The sequence below is a fragment of the Hesperophylax consimilis genome, chromosome 12 (assembly GCF_061612785.1).
Source record: "Hesperophylax consimilis isolate HC1 chromosome 12, BYU_Hcon_1.0, whole genome shotgun sequence".
Lineage (NCBI taxonomy): Eukaryota > Metazoa > Arthropoda > Insecta > Trichoptera > Limnephilidae > Hesperophylax > Hesperophylax consimilis.
The window spans coordinates 8,075,833-8,103,429 of record NC_142847.1 but is presented as its reverse complement, the minus strand read 5'-3'; the positions used below and the strand labels follow the sequence as shown (position 1 = coordinate 8,103,429).

General features: G+C 33.7%; 1 protein-coding gene across 1 annotated transcript; it reads left to right on the top strand.

The window, feature by feature from the left end:
* Window positions 1–10,943: 10,943 nt before the first annotated feature.
* LOC149419086 (uncharacterized) lies at window positions 10,944–26,708 on the top strand. Its single transcript, XM_089638104.1, has 5 exons — window positions 10,944–11,011; window positions 11,204–11,368; window positions 16,873–17,020; window positions 18,347–22,818; window positions 23,294–26,708. The coding sequence occupies exons 1-5, from the start codon at window positions 10,986–10,988 to the stop codon at window positions 23,454–23,456; spliced, it is 4,974 nt and encodes a 1,657-aa protein (XP_089494230.1). The 5' UTR covers window positions 10,944–10,985; the 3' UTR covers window positions 23,457–26,708.
* The last annotated feature ends 889 nt before the right edge of the window (window positions 26,709–27,597 follow it).

The window sequence follows — 27,597 nt, the reverse complement described above, 5'->3', positions numbered from 1 at the left end:
ATCTTTCGTTTTTTAAACCAAAGAAAGATGCTTGTGATTTGTGTGCTGAGTTCCGTGCTGCAATAGTTCCGGATGAACTACGTAAGCAATTGTATGAAGAGCATTTATTAAAAAAAGGATGAAGGCTACAATGAGCGTAAACAAGACAGAGATCTTATCAGCAATCCATCATCGGCAGTCATTACGTATGACTTGGAAAATATTTTTAGTCTTCCAATGGCTAACTTATCATGTATGTTTTATAAGAGCAAATTAACTGTATATAATTTGACTGCCCATTGCAGTTCAAATAATGTTATTTATAACAGTATCTGGGATGAGACCTCAAATGGCAGGAGTGGAGATGACATAGCCAGCGCATTGACGAAAATACTTAAAGAGGAAGTGAAAAGTTTGCCGTCTCAAGTAACCAAATTGGTTTTATGGTCAGACAGTTGTGTGCCGCAAAATAGAAACTCACATATGAGCATGGCATTGCTGTCTTTTTTGAAGTCTGCTCACTCTGGCAACATCACAGAAATCCAACAAAAATTTTCAGAGCCCGGACATGGAAATGTCCAAGAAGTTGACACTGCGCATAGTCTTATTGAAAGGCATCTACGACACATTGAAATATTCAGTCCGTTATCATTGCTAAGATCGCTGATAAAAATTAAGTCCAAATCATTCAAATTTGAATTCATTCAACTAAAAGGTTCTGATTTTTTGTCTTTTCACGAAGAAGCAATGCAATTTTCATTTTCTCAAATCCCTTACTTTAAAACTAAATTCATTGCTTACAATAAAAGTGCTTGGAATATTATCTCTTATAAAACCCGGTTTTCTGGAGACACTACATCCAGGGATATACTGGACCTAAAATATTCTATCAACATTTTGTCCAGTATTCAACTAAAGCCTTCTACCAGTTCTATTTCGAAAAAGAAAATAGATGATATAAAAAGCATGTACAGATATATGCCAGAAGTTGACAAAATATATTTTCAAGCAATATTAAGAAAGTTTGAAATTAAAGACCCCGAACCAGAAATTGAAAATATTTCGGGAATATCTATAAATTCTCATAAAAAAATAGCAAAAGTGAAACATAATATTGAAGATCTCAACACGAAACTTCCAGGGACCATCTTTATAAAGACCCAGACAAAAAGTACGTAAAGAAACAAATAAAAGTGCCAAAAAAAAAATGAGCCAAAAGAAAATAAAAAATCAAGAAAAAAAAGAATACCCCGGAATAAAAAGTAAACAATTTTAAAAAGTCAACTTTTCCAGGTACACTTAAATTATGTTACTTCTAATAAAAAAAGTTAGTGTTTGTTCACTTTTATGTTTATTCCTTTTTTACTTTCAACGTTTCTTTTAATGAATAATGATTTAATTAAAATATCTGTTCACTTTTATGTTTATTCCTTTTTTACTTTCAACGTTTCTTTTAATGAATAATGATATAATTAAAATATCTGTTTACTTTTATGTTTATTCCTTTTTTACTTTCAACGTTTCTTTTAATGAATAATGATATAATTAAAATATCTGTTCACTTTTATGTTTGTTCCTTTTTTTACTTTAAACGTTTCTTTTAATAAAAATCTAATAAAAATATCTGTTCACTTTTAATTTTATACCTTTTTTACTTTTAACGTTTCTTTTAATAAAAATATAATTAAAATATCTGTACACTTTTATGTTTATTCTTTTATTCCTTCCTGTGAGGAGTCAGATAAAAAAAACCAATAAAATATAAATATTTTTTGTTTTTACATTAACTCCACACAGGAGGCCCTGAGGAAAATAATTTCTCTCAGGGCCTATGTCATCTTTGAAGATGCTCTGTGGAGGGTCTTTTTGAGGAGAGGAAGGAGTGAACGTGGGTCTTGAAGAGACCCATGTTGTAGGAAGGAGGAAACACAGAAGCCGGCAATTCGTTCCACAGCCGAGCTGTTGAACACATGAAGAGTCGTAGAAGCGACCCGTACTCATGTGACAAATGTCAACTGTGTACATATGTTGGGCGCGCGTTTGGCGGGTTTCCCGACTATGCGCTGGTGCCGAGAGGATCAATGACGCTATTTACTCGGAGCATCTTCCATTGAAATACCGATAGAACAAGGAAAGCATTCCCACCCGACGCCTGTGCTCTAAAGATTGTAATCCACTTGTTAAGGCGGGAGAATCTATCAAGCGGACCGCCCGTTTCTGCACAGAGTCGAGGGTTTTTTTTAGGTACATTGGAGCTCCTGACCAGAGGTGGCTGCCAAATTCAACCGTGGGGCGCTTACTAAAAATACAATCTTATAAAAGAACTACAATAAAACTAACTAGGTACACAACTAACAAGTTATTACTATTCTGGCGCGGACCCATGACCCAAATCACGTTTATCCATTTATTATTTATAAAAATCCATCCATTTATTATTTATAAAAAAATAAAAATGTCTTCACGTTATAATATAATGTCATATAAAAGGAAAAAAAATACTATTCGAAAATAAGTAAACTTGAAAAATAACAAACATAATTAAAAAAAACAAAGTGAAAGCCCTCCAAATATAGGTATGTATGTATATAATTTATAAAATAATTTTGGTACCCACATTTTCGTTTGTCTGATATGATTTAATACTTATCAGTTCCAATTTTAAAATGAAATTTGAACTTGAATAATTTTTTGTTTTGAAGAGTTTTATTTTAAATGTAAATGTACATTTAAAATAAAACTCTTCAAAACAAAATGTCTAGAAATTGTTACATAGTTAATGCCCAAGAAATACAAAAAATTGAATAATTTTACCTATGTTGTTACACATATGAATATTTCACATCACGCATGCACCGACAACCGAAATTAGTATGTTTAATAATGCACAGCTTACTCCTACGAAACATCATTAAGACGTATCTTTGTACATAGTTACGCTTTCAAACTTATATAACCTTAATCATAATATTTGAATGATTTAAAAAAGTGTCGCCTTTGTTGACAATTACCTGAAGAACGCTGTTTGTGTACATATTTCAAAGTAATAATTTAGGACAACTACTACTTAGAAGATAAAATTAAATTGTTTGAAATCTGAAAATCACCCTGTACGTACAATTTACCACTATTTGGCTTATTGAACATAAAATATCTCAAAGTTTTGCACGCCGAATTGTTCAATATTCTAACAATGTGTTCAATATCCAAAAGAATTAAACATTATTTTCAACCAATGTTCAATATCCACCTTTAAAGTCATAATATGGGCATATTAGGTATAGCTTCAAACTTCGAAATTAGACGTTTCAACATTTCCTGTAATAGGTACATATGTATAAAATGAAATTACCAAAGCCGAGAATTATTTAGAATTTGCCTGTAAAAACAAAAAAAAACGTCTCCTGTAAATAAAATTTGCAAAATGGTTTATTGAACATACAAGAACTAAGGCAGCGAACCGTTTATTTACAACGACCGGTTTCGTTTAGCTCAAACATCATCAGGGTGCACATTAATACTAAACAAGAGTCATTGGGATATTTACTAATTAAATTATACCGAGTCAGTTGATGCTTTGTCTCTTCCAATATATCATTTTAACTATATACATATACATTAGTATACATAATGGTCTGTTGGTTTTTTCCCCATTTCCTTTGTGTTAATATAAATTTATTCTACTCACTGTTTTGTTATAGCTTTATCTTGTTGTCTCCCTCTACATCTGTCTTCTTATATATTTACTGCCTACTAACGTTTAACAGTTGATAAGCATTGGTCTCTGTAATTACTGTGATTATCAATAAGTAATATTATCAATAAAATAAGTATCCGAATCTAAAACTCCGGTATTAAATCAATACAGTTTTTCTCAATCTAAGGTGAAATAATTTATCTGATCTACAAGCCCTGATAAACATCAATAACCAAATAAATCGCCAATAAATTCTTGTTACCATTCTGTGTAAAATAATAATCTTGAAGTGAGAAAATAGTGTCGTCACTGCGGAGGTCTCTCACTGGTTTTTAAATCTCCACCCGTACTGTTTATTGGCCGAGTGTTTGAAATTAAACCAATCACGTTTACTATTATTATTTCTCAATTAACAAGTGATATTCTAATTTTAAAAAAAGAAAAATAATACAAGGGCAAACAAACAAGTACTGACGATAATTAGAACAAGGCTGCCCTTTTTAACAGTTGGGCAAAATTGACGATTTTAAAGTCAATGGCGGGCTACTGATTACTGACGGTTACTATTTTTGTTACCTAAGTTTTTTAATGTCTTGTTTTATGCAACAAACAAATAAACATATTGAAATTTTATTGTCGTTTATTTAAATAATAAAATAAATAGCATCTACTGCCAAACGAAGCAACATTTTATCTAACAAAAATCTAAATCCAAGTAATTGGTAGAATTAATGTGATTTCTGACATTGTTTTTGTTATACTTCTCCTATGTTAAGAGTCAGTTCAGATGTTGACAGTAGCAACAAATTGGACATATGTTGCCCAGTTAGAGATGTGCGGTATTTATTTTTTACAAAATTAAGATTAGAAAAAAACTTTTCCCCAACATACTCGTACGTTCTTCTCCAAATTCTTCTGAAGAAGTTGGTGAATTTGAAAATATTTTTTCTGCAAAAAGGTTTTTCAGTGCAGAATGATTTTGCAGTTAAGTGAGTTCCAACTGGATATTGGCAGGATAACTAATTATTTCAGTCAAACTGATTGTGAAAGGATGAACAAAAAATATTAAATTTTGTTTTGTACTTTGTCCTGGAATCTGCTTTCAAACGACTGTAATAAGCATCTAATTTTAGCTTCATGCTTTTTGGTGACAATATTGAGCTTCTCTTTCAAATCTATGAGTATGGGAAAAATTTATTGTACTCGTATATTGAGTATGGGGAATTTACGTCTGTGAAGAGCTTTTGAATGTATGTAATTTATGTAGCGTACTACCGGCTCCATTATATCATTTAACTTTATGTCCTTTGCACACAAAGCCATGTGGTGGATAATGCAATGATACGAACATATTTTTCTATCAAAGTAATTTTAAAATTAGCGGGTATTTTGAAAATGGTTCACGCGGGCTACTTATAATTCGTTCACGGGCCACAATGTGGCCCGCGGGCCTTGGGTTGGGCAGCCTTGAATAAGGAAGTTGAGTCCATTTTTTTTATTTTTTTTTATCAATGTTCGCATTCAAACTTAAATACTGGTATTTTTTTTTTTTTTTTAAATTTTGTTTTCATAGTTAAATTAATTCTCAAAGTTTAAATTTTATTAAGCCCGCCAAAACGAGCGGAATCCGAGCGGTAACAGGCGGGGTGTAGTGTGACGTCATTAGAACTGTGAAAACCACGTCGCTTAAGCATTATGTATGGAAAAAAATTTAATTCTTCAACAAGGAATTCCAGTAATTTTTTTACCAATGTTAACCGTCTATTATAATTGATGTTATTAAAAAAAAAAAAAATTGATTAAGATTTCATAGTTAAATTAATATTTTAAGTTAGAATATTTGCTTTTCACGCCCGATACGGTACTTGTACGGTATCGCCGTCGCTACTTGTTGACGTTCCCCGCGCGAATTCAGGACCACCGCGCAGAAAAGTAAAGACCAAAAGTAAAATAACGGTTTACAGCCCAGTTCACTGTGAGACTTTTCTGAGCGGCCGGCGGCCTGAAGTGTATCACATGCTTTGTGACATGTATAATAATAAAAACATCTAAGTTATGCAATAAACAACATATTATTATAAAGCACTATACGAATATGTATCTTTAGAAATCCATTTCATATAATAATAATAACAAATACGTACATATATTTGACAAACCCAAATAAACCTTTGGCCTATACACCTCTCTCATCTAAATCGACCATCTCTCATGTAATAGAAAGAGATGCACCATAGGTGTTCCGTTGTACGTACAAGTCACGACACATGTGACGACAGAATTCTTTCGACCAATCGTGGAGCGTATACAGTATATTGCTATTGAATGCTTTTTCAAGAACGTTTAACTAATTGTAAGAATAATAATATAGAAATATATTTATATATTTAGAATCGATATTTTTTGATCTACATGAACATATTTTTTATAAGTCAAAATATTTTTCACTCAACTTCCTTATTAGAACCTATTATAAAATCAGTGGAATTTTTATATTCACAAATTGAAACTTTAAATACCAAAATGTTAGCTTAGAGCAGTAAAACCGTTAAAATTGATTCTCTGGAATGCGAAGTTATTCACTTGAAGAAAGTTATAAAGGATGTAAATATGAAAATGAATAAAGAAAGAAAGAAAGCGTTTCGGTCGTAATTTGTAATGTGAATATTCAAAACGTTTAAAAAACTATTCCTGGAGTAAAAAAAAAACTAATGTTTATAAGACAAGGCAGTAATTGTTGATTAAAGTACTAGTACATATTGAATTGTTGTAAATAAGCCGACGTATCTCAGTGGTCCAGAGCACCTGGCCGGACATCAGAAGGTGCGGGTTCAATTCCCATCGGCGGCATTTATTTTTACTCAGGAGATATATTATCAATTTTTATCGCTAATTCAGGCGACTAATTATCGCTTATAATAGTTTGTTATTCTTTGTTTTTTTTATATTAACTCCACACAGGAGGCCCTGAAGAAAATAATTTCCCTCAGGGCCTATGTCATCTTTGGGTATGCTGTGTGGAGGGTCTTTTTGTGGAGAGGAAGGAGTGAACATGGGTCTTGAAGAGTCCCATGTTGTAGGAGGGAGGAAACACAGAGGCCGGCAGTTCGTTCTACAACCGAGCTGTTGAACCTAAGAACGAGTCGTAGAAGCGACCCGTTCTCATGTGACAAATGTCAACCGTAAACAAATGTTGCGCGCGCGTTTGGCGTGTATCCCGACTACGCACCGGTGCCGAAGGGATCAATGATGCTAGTTCCTCAGAGCATTTTCCATTGTAATACCGATAGAACAAGGACAGCATACCTACCTGACGCCTGTGCTCTAAAGATTGCAGTCCGTTTGTAAAGATTGGGGAATTTATCAAACGGACCGCCCGTTCCTGCACAGAGTCAAGGATTTTTTTCAGGTATTTTGGGGCTCCGGACCAGAGATAGCTGCAAAATTCGACAGTAGGGCGTACTTGCAATTTGTACAGGGTCAGCAGTTGTGTACTATTAAAGTATCTGCGGGCCCTGTACACTAGGGCGGAGTGAAAAAACTTTTTTTCGAATTTCGTGTTTCCTATATTACCAATGGGTGCCTTGGTAGTACCCTATAAAGTACACAAAATATCATCAAATTCCAACTTCATCTTCAGGTGGCGCACTGACCCTAAAGTTCTACAAAAAATGGTGTTTTTTCAGATTTTGTTAGTAAACAAGCACATCATCTAATCCAGCTTAATGGGGCCGACAGACGTAGCTATAAAAGATCAAAAGATATTTGGCTTGGCGTATTTCGGCATATCGCTCGCCGTACATTTCCAATTGAAATGTATGGCGAGCGATATGCCGAAATACGCCAAGCCAAATAACTTTTGATCTTTTATAGCTACGTCTGTCGGCAGCTTAAACGTCACAAAATGTATTTTAATTTTAGCCATCTAACTTACCCTTCTTCCCCCCACCCTTTGGCACTATTTTGCGTAACAACAGCTGCAGTCAATCAGTAAGGTGTAGGTTCATTTATGATCAGTAATTAACAGACATAAGCGCGGAGTGCACGTTCGTTGGAACAGCTGCGAAAACTTGATTGTGATTTCTTTGTAATATGCCTAAAACAAGAAAAAATTCAATGTGTTCTATGTTTGGTGACCCAGAAAAATTAAAAGACAATGTGTTGCCAACTTATTCGAATGTAATAAAGTATTATTTGTGTATTAGAAATGACTTGCAGTGGTTATCAAATGGAAAAGATCCTTCTTTCAAAGATATATGTGAAATAATTGCAATTGATCTAATTACGTTGTGGAATAAAGCGTCTATTCCTATTGTAACTGAACGTCAAATTGTAACTAAACTAACCCGGTATTATCACAAGTACAAATGCTTAAGGAAATGTCGAGTACCTAAAAAGAAAACTGAATTTTATGAAGATGCAATAAAAAAAATCTTTGATATTGCTGTTTGCAAGTGCATTTGTGTCGATTTTTGTAAATGTTTAGTGAAAATACCCAAGAAGGAGCTAGAATTCCTGCAAGATCAGAGAAGTAGCCGCAAAATGTATATCGGCTCAAAAGATATAATGGCAACCAAGGCTTTGGAGCGCAGGCAATTACGACTGATGAGGCAAAATAAATTACTTCAAAAACAGACTGTTGAGAAACCTCTGAGCCCCTCACCAGAGACTTCAGAGACCTCGGATGATAGTGTAAGATTATCAGACAGCAATCAAGATCCAGACTTTTATACACTTTTTCCGGCATACTCCACGCCATCCACATTGAAATCACAAACAAATCAGATGAGGCATCGATTAAAAAATCTTGCCACTGCCTGTGACAGGACTGGTGTCTCCGACAGATCAGCATCAACCATCGCCAGTGCAGTTCTTCAAGATATTGATTTTATTTCTAAACAAGATTTCTCAAAAGTAATAGATAGAAGTAAAACACGACGCGAGCGCCGAAAAGTTCGAGAAGAGTTGCAAAGAAGGCAGATTTCGAGCTTCGGGAGTTCTGACGGTAAAATAAGTGGGTTATATTTTGATGGTCGGAAAGACAAGGCCATTGTGCAGGAAAAACATGATAACAAGTTTCACAGGAGAACCATTACTGAAGAGCATATTGTTTTGCTCTCCGAGCCAGATTCTCAGTACATTGGCCACGTCGCGCCTCCTTCTGGAACCGCTAATTCTATTAAGGATTCAATTTTAGAATTTTTAAATTTGCACTTCGGAGATTTATCAACCATTGTAGCCATTGGATGCGATGGAACGGCTGTAAATACGGGCTTCAAGAATGGAGCAATCGGATTGATTGAAAGACATTTAAATAGACCATTACACTGGTTTATATGTTTGTGGCATGCCAAAGAATTACCACTGCGTCATCTTTTTAATACTTTGGATGGCAGTACTTCAGGTCCCAATACGTTCGCAGGAGTCATTGACAAGATGTTACAGCACTGTAAAGACCTCCCTGTGGTGAAATTTGATAAAATTACGACAGTCTTACCCGATATAGACGTGAAAATTCTAAGCAATGATCAAAAATATCTTTATGAAATTTGTCAAGCTGTAACACAAGGCAGCGTAAAAACTGATTTGGCTAATAAGCAACCAGGAAAGCTGGCACACTCTCGTTGGCTAACCTGTGCAAATAGAATATTGAGACTATATGTAGCAACAAAGTTTCCAACTCATAGTCTGGTTGAGATTGCTACGTTTGTGATAAAAGTGTATGCGACAATACGGTTCACCATAAAAACAAAACCTTCATGTAAAGATGGTCCAAAACATGTCCTTCGTATGATAAAAAGATGGTCCTATTTAAAATATGAACTGAAAACAATTGTTTTTCGAATAATCGAGCGGAACTCTTTCTTCGCTCATTCTGAAAATATTTTATTAGCGATGCTACAAGACGAAAGACAGCATATAAAAGAATTAGCAGTAAGAAAAATTCTTAAAGCCCGACAAAATGCAAAGGAGAAAAAAGTAAGGACATTCTTGACTCCAAAACTAAACTTCGAAGCCAACGATTATTATGATTTGATAAACTGGAAGACAGAAAAAATATTCGAGCCACCATTCACAAAAAATTACGGTGACAGTGAATTATGGGACAAAATGATGAGCGAAGATATAAATATCCGGATTGAAAATTTTCCCTGTCACACACAAGCTGTGGAGAGATGTGTGAAGCTGGTCACTGAAGCTAGCTTGGCTGTTTGCGGAAGTACAGCACGCGATGGATATATTCGAGCAAGAATAAAATCGAGAAAAGAAATGCCGAAATTCGAAACAAAATTACACCTTTCCTCTGGAATTCAGGGAGCTACCCCATACGCATATGACACGACTGAAGGCTGAAATGATTAAAAAATATATAAATATTCTTAATGTTCCTTATATTTTAATGCAAATAATAAAGTTAAATATGATAATAATTTTGTTTTGAATTTTTAAAAAATTTCTAGAATCGATCATTTTTTCAAAATTTCAGGTCCTCTGCGCCACCTGAAGAACATATGTCAAAAAAAATTAAAAAATATTTTTCAACAGCTATTTATCTAAAGCAAAATTAAATGATATAGGGTTTTTAAAATTTGAAGAAAAATGTTTTTCGACCTCTTTCACTCCGGGCTACTGTACACTGTACAGTACGCCCAGCTTCTGAGAGGCCAGCTTTACTCTGGCTTCGATGGAGCCCCCATACCTGAGCTGGTCACTTATAGTTACACCAAGCATATCAATGGAAGGCCTGTTCGGAAGATTGCTTCCGTTGAAGGAGACTAGATTATCATTTGGATCCCTTTTAGACGTAATCAGACAGGATTGGGTCTTTGAAACATTAAATTCGACGAGATTATTTTTACCCCAGGAGGAAATACTTTCGAGATAACCGTCCATTCTCTGCTTCAAAGCCATCCGAGCCGTTGGAGTTTGTGTGCCCTTTGGGGGCTTGTGAAACAAAAAGCTATCATGAACTGTACTTATGATGTACTTATGACTGTCATCCGCGTAACAATGAATCGGTACACATATCAAAAGGTCATTGATGTGCAACAAAAACAAAGTCGAAGACAGAACAGATCCCTGTGGGACGCCAGCATTGTGCTATGCATGAAAAACCTTGTCTTATAACCTTAGTTTATCATAAAAAAAAATTCTGTCCTCGTCTGCATCTATAGTCTATGGACACGGGACACTTAAAAGTGGTATATCGTGGTTTATTTATGGGTATATCTATGCACCGGAGTCTATGCTCTAGTCTATGGAATAGTGTAAATTTTGACGTTTGACTCTTGCTGTGTTGATTCGTGTGATGGCTAGCAATGCGAAATTATTATCGTAAGTATTTCATTATTATATTTCCGTACATATTTTTGTGCTATAAATTGTCAATTTTTCTTGCTTAATAAGTTAGTAAAATCGAAGTTCACATTAACATTGTGATGTCTATAAAAATATATATTTTTTATTACGTGCCGTCATTAAAGATGCTTGAAATGATGTTAATTTGTTTGTTCATGTCTTTCACAGAGGAAAGCAATTATTAGAAAATGGGGCTAAGAAATCTGACTCTTTTCTGCCGACGAAAGGGGCTAAATCTGTCATCCCGAGCGGGTCTTGGCTCGAAAAAAAACAAATTGAAAGTGCTTTAGAGGGGAGGAAACGTGTTCTTAGCGACCAAAGGATCGAAAAACGGTAAGTTTATAATACACAGTAAATTTTTGCAGGTATTAATAAACATATTTTATATGCTGAAATAGCAAAACATTGCTGAATGTCAACACAGCTATGTTTAATCAAACCACAGCAAAGTCACTCTTTATTGTATTTGCTCATCGCTAGTTTTTGTATCTACATATTGTGATTTGGCTGAATATATACCTAACCGCCGCACTAGAGACATATACAAGAAACAACTAATAACATAAACAAAATATGTTATTAGATTCGGGCTAAAATAAAAAAAATCCCAATTGCAAATAGTTTTTATACAAAGAAAGAAGTTTTAAATACAATGCTGTTAAGCTATTCAATTCTCTACCTACTGACATTAGAAGCATGCAAACCAAAAGTTCCTTTAAAAGTAAAATCCTACATTTCCTCCAATAAATATATCCATTAGGAGTATTTCATAATCAGAGATGTGCTTTATTTCAAATAAATCCATTTCAAATGGAAATGCAAAATGCAAAATGGGTATTTTCCATTTTGCATTTTAAATGCTTTTCTAAAAACCATTTTGCATTTTGCATTTTAAATGCTTTTCTCAATGCATTTTCCATTTTAAATGCTTTTCTCAATGCATTTTCCATTTTAAATGCTTTTTTGCAACATTCTTCCTACTATCTCCACTCATCTTTTTTCATAAGCCCCAAATATCAGTCGGTCCTCAACCTCGCTATGAGAGATAATTTTCATTTGTCAAGTTGCTCCCTGGTAGGAGCCCTGGCAATTGAGTGATACCATTACAAAAAATACTGATTCAAATAAAATGGGGGCCTCAGCACGGGTAAACAACCCAGTGAGGCCAACATTACTAAATTGAAATATGAAATATTGTAAAAAAAAAAATGTATCAACAATAAAAAAAAAAAAAAAAAAAAAAAAAAAAATACCGATTCAAATACTGAACATGGGGCCGTGACGCTTTCTATGTTTTTACGTTGGCAGCATTAGTCCCGTGCAAATTTTTTGTGGTTTCATAATCTGTAGTCGTGGTGTTTTTGGATTTACCATCATGTAATATGTTTGTTCTATATTGATTTCCATTATTAAATGACAAAATTGCTTAAAAATTCTATAATTATTTTAATTGTTTGACCTGAGAAACCATTTTGCATTTTGAAAATAAGTATTTTGCATTTGAAATGCTTTTCTAAAAACCATTTTGCATTTTGCATTTTCAAATGGAAAAGTTTTGACCCATTTCCATTTTGCATTTCAAATGGTTTTGGGTACCCATTTTGCACATCTCTGTTCATAATATATTTAAATTTGTGCCTGTGTATATAAATGTATATTATGTACATTTAACTAATGTTTCACCTGCTTTCATCTTTTCATTTATCACTATGCCTTTTTGCCAAACTGAAATTTAATTACTTAAACTCATTCTCGCTTCGTCTTAATCTTCTACATTCATTCGTAAATTGTATAATAAAAAATACATTTTGTGTATTTAAATTTGTAATATGTCATTTTACAAAAAAAAATCTGATTTTATTTTATCTGACATTTTCATAATGTTGTGTAAACAAAAACCTAGCCAACAACTACTACTGTGTAAATAGCCATCTCAACACAGGCGTTTCACACCTAGTGAGATGGGAAATACGTCATTATTGTAATTAAATGTAATATTAAAATAATGAAAAAAAATTGAAATAGTGAATTAATAGGTTTTATTTAAAAAACATTGTATTAAGCGTGGCCAGCGATTCTTTCTTTGTAGTTTGTGGTGAAATCCAAAATAGCAGCCCAAGATCGTTTAATCAGGGGAAATTCTGAACTTTAAATAAAAATGGAACTTTAATGCAACTTTTACCATCTCTCCCCACATAGAGTTTTTTCTTGTAGTAATTGTTTTGGCTTTTACTCTGCCAATTCCATGCCCCACATCACCAGGGCAATATTGGAAGTAACTAAAGAATTTCAAGTACCTCCTTTTAAAGATCTCTACACTAAAAATTCATTAATTCAAATCATAAAAGAGAATGAAAAGTACCAATTTCTAACTGAAAACCGCATTCGACTAAAATACATTTTTCCATGTCCAAAATTAAACACTTCCTTTGCACAAAATTACTATACATACCAAGGAAGAACCTTTTTCAATCAACTCCTCGAGGAAATCAGAATCATAAACGAAAAAGGCCAGCTTTGAGCATTTTGAAAAAATATTTTAAAGATAAATTATCAAAAAAATGAAAAGTAAATATTCTACTTAAGAATCAACTTCTTCTCCAAATATAGTATACATATTAATAAAAAAAAAAAATAATTGTCTTTATCCCAGAAACTAATTACATCATATTTTTATTTAAATATTATAGCTACTAGTAGTACATTTTACTTGCAATATTTTTTTTTCCTACTTCTCTTGATTCTATATGTATATGTACAATAACTTAATGTACACTCCTCTTCCAACCACAAGCGAATGCTTCTCTGGAAGAGTAGTATTAAATATTGTCATTGTAAATTGTAAACCTTATTACTTACATGTAACTACTACTGTACAAAAATAACATATAACTTGCATCTATGTAGTGCAAGGATTAGCTGCCGCGCGTGGCATCAAACATTGTCTATCGCAGCGCACAAAGATTGTCTTGTTTTGACGTAGGTTATTAGATTTCACCGTCAGGGGGATTGTGTTGTTTTCGTTTTATTTGTGTGAAGTATTTTGTGCTGATTCTATAACACAGCATGTGAATATCGGGTTGCATTTTGACCATATTTTTCAGTCGCGTTGATTTAAGAGGCAGAATTTTAATAGCACGCAGTTTATAATGTGCTTATATTATTATAATGCAAGTTTGTCTCATAATCTCAAATTTTTGATGGGGGCTCACTGCATTAACTCACTTTAGAGAAAATTGCCACTGGTCCAAGCGATGACTTTAGAATAACCAAACCAATAAATTATCTCAACCAAATGAGTACTGGACATTAACAACAAATAAGGTTAGTAGATAAAATGTGCTCTGCCAAAACACTACACAGGAGGTTTTGTAATTTCGCACGGATATTTTGGTGTCGATTGGTGCGGCGTCTAATAAATATACACAGATTTCTGTGATGAACAATGATTTTTGCATAGATTTATTTGCTTTTCATGTCCTCATAGCACTCGTATTGATGCGTAATTTCGTCTATGTGTAATAATTTTGAATATTATAACAATATGATGCAAATTTCATATTATTATTCAACAGTTAATTTAACGGTAAATGTTTCCTTAACCGCCGCACTTTTAATAGGCATAGATTATGAAAATTAAACTTTGTTTCAACTTAATTACTACAAGAAACAAGATGAATTATAATACCATTTTTATTCAGTCGAACTTCACCTTATAAAACGATCCCTTTGCCGCCATTTAAAACAATTATTGTGCATGGAGTGACACTCGCAAAAGTTTTGTTTCAATTTAAATACGCATAAATTACTTAATAAATAACTTAGTAACCTATTTTGTGCATGTAAATAGTTGTTTCTTGTAGCAATTATTGAAACAAAGAGTAATTTCCATAATACGTTCCTAAAAGAGCAGCGGTTAGGGAAATAATTACCAATTTAACAATGTCACTAGAAGAAAGGTTTTTTTTTGCTCGAATAATCACGTCTGTCACAGGTTTCTTCTTAATAATAGGTTGGCAAAACAATATATTCGTAAAGAGGGAACTTTTACCTAAATTGTGACATATGATTCGGGTAACGGATGAGTTATTTTACTTCTCCCCGTACTAATGTTGGCATAACACTTTTTTTTTTCATTACCTATTAACTGTTAACTTTTGCCATTAGTTTTAGTCAGGTAACACAATGGTTCCCAAATATAAAACCAGAAGTGGTCTATTTCCAGAATTCTTCCCGAGTAGAATTCTAGCAGAACACATTTTTTTTCTACTAATTTTATTTGCTCTTAATAATAATAATAATAATAATTGGATGACTTATATTGATTAATTATATTTCTTGGACTATAAAAATATTACCATTCGTTATTTCGGCTACTGGCATTATACCTAGCTCTCTCATTAAAAATTTAGGCGAATTAGATTTATCAAAAAATTTATACATAAAGATGCAAAAGTCGGTCATTTTGAATACATGTAGGATAACGAAAGATTTTTTAAATATTTATGTTGAGGGATCAGTAGGATTTATAGGCCCTGTTATGAGTTCTACCGAGCCGAACCCTCTGATATGAAAATATCTGGAGTCGGTGAATTATTTTCCCATTTGATCTCTGGTGAGTTGACGTGTTGTTCTTGTATGGTTTTGTATTTATTTTGCTTATATAATGCACTTGCATAATGTTGATTAACTAGATGATCATTTGTGGAAAAGTGTGTGGAAGGGTTTAGTTTTTCCTATGGGGAAGATTTAACCCGGACATAAAATCGGAAGTTTAAAAACGCCAATGTATGTAATTAATTTTCTGGTACTCACCTATTCTGAAGCCGGTACTAGAAAATTGTTTAATTTAAGATTATTTATCCAATTATTTCCACATATAAATAATAATTCATGTTTTTTTATTCTTTAAAAAACTCTCTTCCTATTAAAATGTTTTTAAATCACTAACTCCAATCTCAGTCCAACGTTTATCAGCTGATTTAAAAAGTAAACAATGAAAGCAAAAGTATCTATACGCTATTGTTATGGCACACAAAAACACATAACAAAAATTTTAACTTTTCGTTTTAAAATATCATTTTTAATCTCTTTACTTTTATCTCCTGTAACAGTAACAGAAACTAATTGACAACTTCACTTGAAAATGTTTGTCATGATTCAATGAATTGTTTACGATTTCTTTCAATAAGATATCCACAGAATTTGACATTTTAAATGAATCCATGCAAATTACGTCAACAACAATAAACATAATTTCACGAACTAATATTCAAGATGGCTACCATAAATAAACCACTCACATGGCTACATTGAGATCAATGGATCGCTATTGTTTATCGCACAAAAAAATTTCCATCCACATTTTCTGTCATCTCCCTCCAATACCTTAATAATCTTAGGTCGCAGATTTTCTAACTCACCGCGGTCATGACCAAAACCCCCTTCAAAATAAATTTTGTACGATACTAAGCACAAGTCAGACATGATAGTGTTTACCTCTTTTGTCTGTATGGCAAAGAAAAAGAAAGGATTTAGTTGGGGGACAACATTTAAAGTGACCCACGGGGTTGGTATATGCAATAGCTTTTCATTTGGATGCTAGATTACTATACGAATTTCGCACAAATATTTTAAGCTAAATTAATAATCGGGTAGTTCGATAATTCAATTTTTTAAAAATTTTATTGAGAACTTTCAGAACTGTAGGTAGGAACGCCGAAACTCGCATTGGACTAGAGTGTTCCCGCTACAATGCATTTTGTATGGGCGAGCGTTCTAGATAAATCTCGTAGCATCGCTACATATGTATTTAATTGTTAAATATGTTTTTGTAGGTGCGCTATAACACAAGCAGAATGGATAGAGGAAGATCAGAGAGCTCTGGTGATAGAAATGAAAGGAGGACAATGGCTGCACATAGGGCAGACCATAAATTCACAAACTTATCTGTTGCCCGAAGAAACTCTACACTTAATGGAGATTGTAAGTAATAAATATATGAAATAGTTTTTAAAGCCTGACCTCCTGTTTATTCACCAAAATCAGTTTGCTGCTAGAAGTCATTAAGTGACATTTTTGTCAAAACTGAGTTAGAAGTCACAATTTCTACCTATTTTGTCATGATTTATCCAGTAAATTAGTCATTATGTTGAATAACACTTTGTTTATTCCTAAGTCTACTCATACTTGTTTATAATATTTTGTATGTACTTGTAATGCCTTTATACTTTCTGTCGTCATTTTATGATCAAATGCCACAGTTAATTGTTATTCTATGACATGTCATTTTTGTGTATGGTATATTTCTGTACCTCAGAAGTCAAAGGTCGGTTGTCACATTTTTGAAATTTCAGCAGAGAGGAAATAGTAAATTTTTACCTTTGAACATTGTGGGGATATCAGACCTTGTATGTTGACCTAACTTAGTTTCACATTGTCGTAGGACAACCGTCTTTACACCTCTGTGTAAATACTGAAAAAACTAAAAAGGTGTCGTACATAACTCATTTTCACAAAAAAACCCGACAACCGACCTTTGACTTCTAAGGTACTCCGTTATTCAGGTATTCCGTTGATATTAAATACATAAATTGAGCACTGTAATAGTCACTAAGTGCATAGTTAAGAAAATGAGTTTTACAAATAAATCATCAGGCTGTTCTGATGTTTTTTTTCTGTTTATCTAAATAACAATGTTAATATCAATTGTCAATAAAAAATCACTAAAATATTTTAATGGCTTTTGAAATATTAAAGTTGATTATCTCAGAATTAACATTTTGTCACTTAATGACTTCTTGCAGTAAACCGAACCAATGTTACTTTACAGAAAATAGATTTTCTGTGTGCGTATTTGAAAGTGTTCCATTTTTAAATAATAACTTTCTAAAGAAAGTAAACAAGGTGTTTTGAGAGATTATTGGAGAAGAAAAGATACATTATTTGTTACACGGTCATATTAATGATAATACTTATGTAACTCACTGTGTTGTTTAAAAAATGTTGCTAAAAAACATTGTGTTGTTTCTTTATAAATTATTTACCTTAATACTAACATGTACATAATTGAACTAGAATTCCCTCACCAAACACAAGAGCATTGTCTCTTTATGGTGAGGAAAGGCTGCTTTAATTTCTATTGTTTTATATCTTTTTTTATCCTGTATACAAATCTGTGTAAAAATATTTTTTTTCAAATATTAAATAAAAAAAAATTAAACTCATTTTCATAGCATTATCTTTGTGAAGTATCATCTCAAGAGCGCTCAATGTATGCCTTTAAACTAAATATTTATTTTCCTTTCACAGAATTCTCTGGAACTCAAATATGGCGGAGTTCCTGTCTCCATACAGCAAGCCTACTCCTTACTAATAGGAAAATCCGTGTCTCTGAATGAATACAGAGTTTATTCCCTGCTTTCCAAGCAAGGCTACAAACTTATTCGTTTTGATAAAACCAGGGTCTACGCCGAAGACACCAGCGCCTACGATATAGCGCCACAGGTTGATAACGCACAGGACAAAACTAAAAATCATTCAGATCAAGTGGTAGAGCCATGTATTGAAGAATCCCAACTCAAAACTAGTTCAAATAATAACCTAGAAACGCCAAATGAGTCTGTGAAACTAGATTGTACCGAGAAACTAGATGAAAAGAAAGAAGTATCTTCAACCGAAATCAATAGTGAAATAGTTGTATTGGATGTTGTTGATATAGAAAAAGATATTGCGAGAATTAATGAAACGGACCTGATAAAGGGTAATCAGGTTGAAAATAATGGTGATAAAGATACAGTGGAAGATGAGAATTGTTCAGGTGTCACTAAAGATGTGATTGAAATAGTTAAAGGTCAACAAAATATAGAAACAAATGAAGAAAAACATGCAGTGGAAGATAATAGGTGTTTAAGTAACACTGAAGATCATATTGAAAGAGAAAAAAGTGTTGTAGAAGTTGATCCAACACGGCTAGTAAATAACCATTCATCAGAAAGTTTAGAGGTAAGTGTTGAAAATGACCCCTCAGATGACATGAGCTTGGAGAATTCTAGTATGGATACAAGTGATCCCAAAGTTACTAACAATGATGAAAATGGTTTCATTAATGACATGTGTCCGGGTGATATTAATCAAGGAGTTACAGAATCTGATTCAAAAGATACTGTTAAGAGTAATATTTTAGAAAAAGACATTTCTGATAAGGAATCCTTGGAAGACATGTGTTTGGTTTACACAAGTGATGATTCAGATTCTACAGAAGATCCTAAAGTCAGTAAAAAAGAAGAGTTGATCAATAGTCCAGATAAAAATGGTACTAAAGTAAATGATGATACTTTAGAAAAAGAAAAGATCACCTCGGAAGACATGTGTTTGGAGGATACCAGCAGTGAATCAAATTCAATAGAAGATATTGAGGAAAGTGACAAATCTTCTGGTGATGCTAGTGATATTGGCAAAGAACCAAATATTGCAGAAATCAATGAAAACCATACTTCAGAAAAAGAAATTGATGTTGACAAAACCACCTTAGTAGACATGAATTTGGTGGGTACAAGCGATGAAGCAGATTCAATAGAAGAAACAGTGGAAGATAGTGTATGTTCAAGTGATACTAATGAAGAATTACCTGTTGATGTTACTGAAATGGTGAAAACTGGAGCACGTTCAACAGAAGACCCCAAAGACACTGTAAAAGAAGGGTTGTTAGATAATGGGTGTTTGATTAGTACAAATCAAGAAGTGGTGATCAATGAGGAGTTGATGAAAAGAAATAGTCTTGATAAACAAATTAATGCTGAGAAAACTATGGAAGACATGTGCTTGGCAGATACTAGCAGTGAATCTGATTCAATAGAAACATCAGTAGAAGAGAGTGTATGTTCAGGTGATACTAATGAAGAATTAGCAGTAGACTCAATTGAAATAGAGAAAAATGGAGGATGTTCAACAAAAGACCTCAAAGATATTGAGAAAGAAAGGTTTTTAGATGATGGGGGTGTGAGTAGTACAAATCGACAAGTTGTGCTCAATTCTGATAACATCGAGGGAGATGTCGAAAAAGTTAATTCAACAGAGTTAATGAAAAAACACGATTTCGAAAAGGAAATGAATTCTGAAAAGACTGCAGAAGACATGTGCTTGGCAGATACTAGCAGTGAATCTGATTCAATAGAAACATCAGTGGAAGATAATGCGTGCTCAGGTGATGCCATAGATGTCATAAAAATAGAGAGAGATGTTGCAGAAGTCCATCAAACAGTTTCGATTAATGATTGTACTTTAGAAAAAGATAAAATCACCGCAGAAGATATGTGTTTGGAGAATTCTAGCGATGAATTAGAATCAATAGAAGAACCCAAAGTCACTAAAGAAGAAAGGACAATTAATGGAAAATGTTCTGGTGATGCTGTGGATATTATTGATATTGAAAAACATAAAGCAAAAGTTGATCAAGTAGATCTGGTGAATATGGATCATAGTTCAGAAAAAGAAAATATCCCTTCGGATGACACATGTCTGCGAGATATTAGCGATGAAACAGATTCAACTGAAGTTCATACGGAAGTCATAGAAGTTAATAATTTACAATCAAAAAAGCAGAATGTAGAAACAACAGGAGATAAAAAGAGTGACTCTTGCTGTATGGATATAGATAGCTCCAGTGATGATTGCATGCTGGTGGTGGGGGTGGCGGGTGATTCATCAGGAAATGTTGATAATAGCAAAGGAGCCACAGATGTTGAAAAGCCAAACGATACTGAAATAAACATACATTCTAATTTGTCCAATGATTCAGACGCTATGGAAATTGAATACTTGCCATCGTTTTCATTCAAATTGAAAATATTAGATGCAATACCTAACTGTTTTCACAAAACTATATTAAACCTGAAAGCTCCCGATCAGAAGTTTATCCCACCCGACATCAACTTGACAAAACGTAACTTTACAGTAATGCTGAACAAGTTGTCTGACAAGAGCAACATGAATGATGTGGAGGCCAATCTGGGGAATTACTACGATGAATATCCTCACAACACGCGGGACCCCACACTGAAGTGTATTACCAACTTTAGTCACGAGGAAGATGTCAGACAAACCAACAACTCGCAGAACAATAGAAACTTCAATTCTCATTATATGGGGCGTAATAACTTTGCTAACAATACATATTTTTGGAACCACATATTTCACCAACTGTCTTCCCGACAAGCCAACTTCTTCAACAACTTCCAGTTCCCTCACTTGAACGGAATGTTTGGAAGAGTGAATAACTTCACAAATAATTTTGGACAGAGACCCTCCTTCTTTCCACAATTCAATAACAGGTCGCGATTCACGTCCAATTTCTTTTTCCAACCATTTAATTTATTCTGTAATAGACCCAACATGTTTCCTAACAGTGAACCCAGTCCCACATTCTCCAACTATAACAATTCGTGCAGTTCCGGCAGAGATAACACATTCTCTCAAATTTTTAACAACCGCACCAACGCTCAAAGTCACCACCAACCGCATAGAAAACGCTGTAGAAATCAAAATAACCTGTCCCATAAGAGTAATCTTCTCACACCAAAAAGTACGACACAAAAGAAAGAAAAAAGTTGCGAAGCTTCAAATAGTGATGCTCCATCAAAGGAAACAATCTTGAGCCACATAAAAGCTCTTCTTTCTAGATATTCTATAATTAGCCCCAATGAACAGTCTGAGGAATTGAGAAAAGCCTTGAAGTTAGCCGTAGACCAGTTTAATACGAACTTCAATGAGAACTACGTATTAGATTTCAAAACTCCGCAGTGTTTGCTGAGAAGAATGTCTGTCAACAGTAACAGGTGTCATGAAGTGCCCTTGTTTGATTTGACGAGCAACCAGCAAGAAACCGATAGAGTTCTGCAGGTCAGCTCTGACTCGGATTGTGGCCCTGTAAAAGTGTCCCGACTTAACAATTGTTCTCCCGCCTCTGATTCCTGTGTGAAAAAGAAAGTTCGAAGAAAACTGAGAAGCAAGAGAAGCAAATCAGAGACAAAGTTAACGTTTCAAGTTAACACATCGCACAGCTCGTCAGATTCCGATAAGGATTTGCACAGTTCATCGGAAGAAGAGAATGGACAGTTGAAAAGAAAGTCCAGACATTTTGATAAACTGACTGAGTCAAGTGCGAAAACCAGTGCCGAAACACAACCGTCACCTGGTAGAATAATCAAAAGTAATATTGAAACATTCTCAAAATACAAACGGAAAGTAGTGATTGATCATTCTAATGATAGCAGCGTGTTTGGTGGATGGTTTCCTAAAAAGGATTCTTGGAGTAGGCCTGTTTACTCAGCATTGAAGCCCAGACATAGTCATATACCTGCCGCGAACCTTAAGATAAGTTACGCCATCCTCAACAACATCCGGGAGTTGAGTTACGAGAAGGAGTATTCTTTGGAGAGTTGGGGACAGGCCAAGAAATTGTTTGAGAGAAGGAATGACTCCGGTACTGTTTTTATAAGCGATGATGAATCCATGCCAAATGATCCTGCCGATTCGAGATGGAATGAGATCTCCATTAAAATAGATAAGATTCACCCGCTGGTGAGACCCGAAGACTGCAAATCTGTTTCCACTGTTCTAGACAGGTTACAGGTTATTAGTTCTATCAACGATGATCCTTATTTCGGAGCTGTAATAGACGAGAGCGAAAGATTGAAGATTTCTTATGACATGTATTTACCTAATTTTAAAAATTTTAGAAAGTCAGATCCTCCTCCTCCGGCGTTCAGCATTGTTGTTTTAAGGTGAGTGAATTTAATGAATGTTTTTTGATTCTCTTTTAATTGTGATTTGTTTTACGATATTACTACCAGTAGTAGTTGCCAGCCTCTGGTGATGAGCCTGAGCCGGAAAAAATCCGTGGACTCATTTCAATGGAAGATGTTCTGAGGAACTAGAGTCATTGACTCCTTTGGCACCAGTGCACAGTCGGGAAACACACCAAAGCCCGCGCTCAATATTTGTCACATGAAAACGGGTCTTTTCTACGAGCTCGGCTGTAGAATGATTATCTGGCCTCTGAATCCTCCCTCCTAAAACATGGGTCTCTTTAAGACCCTTCCTAAAGTATCCCCAATTGATTGAAGGGCTATGTCATCTTGAGTTCAGTCACTAATGGACTACAGCCCGAGTTTCAAACCTTTTTATTTGAAAAATATGGCACCTTGTTTTATTTTCAACAGTTGAAAGGATATTTGAAAGCTCTATCCTTTTTTCCAGTGATACCTCACCGATGCCGTGTCCTGCTGCCATGTCTCAAGTGGCTGAATCTCTTCCACCTTGCGTACCGTTTCTTCTAGCCGTGGTATCATTCGATGCTGTTTCCTTACTTCAGATGGAGCATATTACCCTACCTAATATGAAGAGGAACTGCCAAACGTAGAACTCTTCTCAATTCACAATAATCATCACAATAGGCTGCCTTATACAATATGTATTTATTATTATCTAAAACAATAAACTACTCAAGCGATAGCTACCCAAATTTGCAGGTGATTTTTATGAATTTATTAAAAGATAAATATAGGATAAACGGTGAAATATAATTCGATTCATTGGTTTCAAACAGTAAGCAAATTATATGTTACCGTATTAATATTTGGAATGAGCGCGGTCGAATCTAAAACCACCCAAGTCTTTTTTTTTAAATACACCTTCGCTCGAGCAGTATATAATTATTAAAATATTTCTTTTCATCTGTATGTAAAACTTTTGCTTTCATTCGGTGTTGAAGAATTTCTACACTTTTGGTATGAATCTTTACGTTCCATATTTTTACTGTTATGTAATTTGTTATCCTTGAGGTTTAAAGTATATTCTTGTATTTGCTGTTTTTCTTTGACTCTAACATCGGATTAATTTTCATGTTGGTTTTTTAATTACCTTAACAATGAAGGTATAGACACATAAGTAGTAAAATTAAAAATTATTACAAATTATTTGACAATTTATTATTTGTCAATTTAGACTTATCTAGAGAATTATTTGCACACTATGGAAAGGAGAGGTGGTTCACTAAGGATTATCATAGTCTTTCAAGTGACATGGGGACGATTGTATTTAAAATATCTTCCAAGTTAACAACAAAAATTCTCATTAATCTGACATCAAAAATATTCTTGAAGCTGTGTATATTTACTGCTTTATATTTATGACTGAAAGTTTATAAAAAAATAAACATAATTGTAGAATATTGTACAAAATAATACCTATATAATAATTGCATATTATTGTTAACCTACCTATTCAATAATTGAATTCATCTCAAACTACATATAACAATCGTATGTATGACTTGGTAACAAATGTTTTTTTTTGTGATTTATTTATGAATCTAGTCACAATGATATTTGGGAAAAATAAATAAATCTGTTTGATAATTGTGTATGTACCTACTTTGTTCACTGAGAAAAAATGACTTAATAATTTTAATACAATTTAGATTTTTATTTATACAGTAGGTCTAAGAAGGATGCAAGCAGGGGAGTGCATTCCATATAGGCCGATAAGCACTGCTTACAGTACTACTTCACTTGCATAGGAATTATAATATTTTAAATTTATAATATTATAGCAAAAAATAAATACAAATTTTCAAAAATATGTGCGAAGGTCGCGCAGCGAATTGCAGCCACATGCGCGCCCCACCGACCGTCCTACTAAAATGTGACAAATGTTGCTCGTCAGAGTAGATCATTTAATGTTTACATATTACGCAGAATGTCATATTGTGACCTGTGTATGCATTCAAGTGATGATGCGTTTTGGGTTAGTTTTTTTGGTTAGTGTTTAGGCAGTGCTTGTGCGAACACATTCAATGGCAAGCAGTGACATCTGTTGCCACCTCCATTAATTAGTACATATTTACTAATGAAATGATTTTCATATTATGTTGGCTTTCTTTCATGCAACTGAGCAGTCGAAAAAATAGGGTAATTTTATATGTGTATCCAATAATTAATTGGATTGAATACACATAAATGAAAAGGTTCTTTAAATATTTGATGTGGTTTAGATAATCTCAACTAACACCGGCTAAAGTCAGCAGCTGCTATAGCCACTCTCAAAAAACTTACCACATGTGTGTATAATATACAGGGTGTATCGGCAAATACCCGACAAACTTTAACCAGCTATTCCTCAGCACATTTGGAGTAAAAAATGTTATGGGCAAGCGCCGGTTTGCTGTCCGGTAACATTTTTTTTCATTAAAAACAAAAAATAAATAAAAAATCAACACTCCGTCACTGTCATTTGCATTGTTTCTCGCGTTCAACAGCTGTTATTAGCAAGTGTGTCAAAAAGTGTCCTCGCTCTTTCGTACACACTAAATAATAATAGTTAAAAATGAGACGAATGGTGCCGTGCCATTTCATTGTGATTGTAAAAGTGCGCCAACGTAGGTACTTACATACATTATTCAACGAAACTCTAACAAAATATTGCCAGATGGGTTTTCAAACTTTGACAAAGGATAAAACATTGGTGACATGTGGTGAAAATATGAATAATAAATTTTTTATTAAAAAAAAATGTTACCGGACAGCAAAGTGCCCATAACATTTTTTACTCCAAATGTGCTAAGGAATAGCTGGTTAAAGTTTGTTGGGTACGTGCCGATACACCCTGTATATCAATTAATTAACTGTTTTTCATACTGCCTACCCTGACTAAAAGCTCTGTGCATGCCACTGGATGTAAGTGACTAAAAATAAATAAAACTAACTTTAGATTATTATTTTTTTTTTTAAAAGACTAACATTCCCAGGTTACGAATAACCTGACAATATTTGAAAATCTCTTACTATGTACCACCACAGTAAGCGGAAAATGTTGCTTGTGTTGTGATGGAGGACTTGGCCAGCCGAAGAATTGAATACTACGCCTGGGGTCGGGACCCAAACGCGATGCAAACTCATTCACTGAACGGTTGATTGTGATACAACATTTTTTTGTTTGACTTTTAAAATGATTTCTTTTCAGTGAACATAGTGTAGAATTTTTATCTGCAGAAAATAAAATCCGAACAGTTTATGTATCCAGTACATAAATTTCAGTTTTGTTGATTACTTTATAACAATTTTATTATGATTTTTAAGTTAAGTTAAAAAATGTAAAATAAGGATTGTGGAAGGTGTACGAACAGTTCACGTATCCAGAACATAAGTTTTAGTTTTGTTGATTACTTAATAATAATTTTTATGTTAAGCTGAAAATGTAAAATAAGAATTGTGAAGAAGTGTAAAATGAAGTAAATAAAATAATTTATTCAAACAATGTGATTTTTTTTTTAATGAAATACAAATTCATTCCACCCACATGTTTGTATTGTATTATTCCCGCCATTGAGCATTCTCCATGGCAAGAAGCTTACAAATTTATTGCTGCAATATGGCATACATTTGTTATAACTAGTAAATTGACTGAGCGTGAAAACAATAAATTCTTATTGGTAAATCAAATATTATTGATATACAATACAAAGCATCTGGTGACTCATGGCACAAGCGGAAATTTGGCAGATTCTACACGACATGAAACTGCAATGTAAAAATATCAACTTTTATTTTATTTTAGTTCAATATGAAGTGCAAAATATTAAATTTGTGTAAACCTACTTATAATACAAGGTGTATGAACAGTGTTAACCAGTGATTCCTGAACATATTTGGAATTAAAATGTACATTTGTTTCTCAATGAAAAACAAAAATATTTTGAACACACGTCAACATTACATGTCGCAACAGACGGGTGGCGACGCTTGATGGTAAAATATTACCAGACAGCAAAATGACATCTATATTTTTTACTCCAAACATGCTCAGGAATTGTTGGTTAAATTTTGTCAGGTGCTTGCTAATACACCCTGTATAATAAATGCTCAAACAATTTAAGTATTTTTCTTATCTAAATAATTAGTGATTATAATTTTGACAATCCAAAAAACATTGTATTATGTGTTTATAAAAACATTACATTTGCATTACTAATTTAAAAAATATGAAGTTGAATTTCCATGAGTTTTTGAAGCCATGTTAATATTAATAATAATAATTAATATTAGGCAAAGGTTAGGTTTTATCACATAAAATTATTTAACAATCAACTGAATTCATTAAGATCAAAGTTCATATATTATTCACAGTACAAGTTCGCTAATCAGACATTACTTGTTATGTATGTACTTTAAGACGTTTTTGAGCTTTCGGCAGGATGATGATGAATTTGATGAAGTAAGACTGTAGACGAAATCGTAATGGACTGACCCGATAAAAGATTCTGCACCTGTTTCTTCTCTGATTCTTACTGTTAAGGAGAAACATAATGTGGTGATTGTTCGCCTCCGGATAATGGCGAACAACAACACCAAGTAAAATACTGTTGATAGGTAGAGAATAATAATTTTTGTGGGTAGATTTAACTGGTATAATTTTTAAGACTATAAGTAACGCGCTTGGAAGGTAGGGTGGTGTAGACCAGGGGTCTCCAAACTACGGCCCGCGGGCCGTATCCGGCCCGCCAG

Excerpts from the sequence above, each read along its gene's own strand:
- LOC149419086 (XM_089638104.1), top strand. The coding sequence starts at position 10,986 with ATGGCTAGCAATGCGAAATTATTATC. Across the intron at positions 11,012-11,203 it reads AGCAATGCGAAATTATTATC|AGGAAAGCAATTATTAGAAA; the intron begins GTAAGTATTTCA and ends TGTCTTTCACAG. Across the intron at positions 11,369-16,872 it reads GACCAAAGGATCGAAAAACG|GTGCGCTATAACACAAGCAG; the intron begins GTAAGTTTATAA and ends ATGTTTTTGTAG.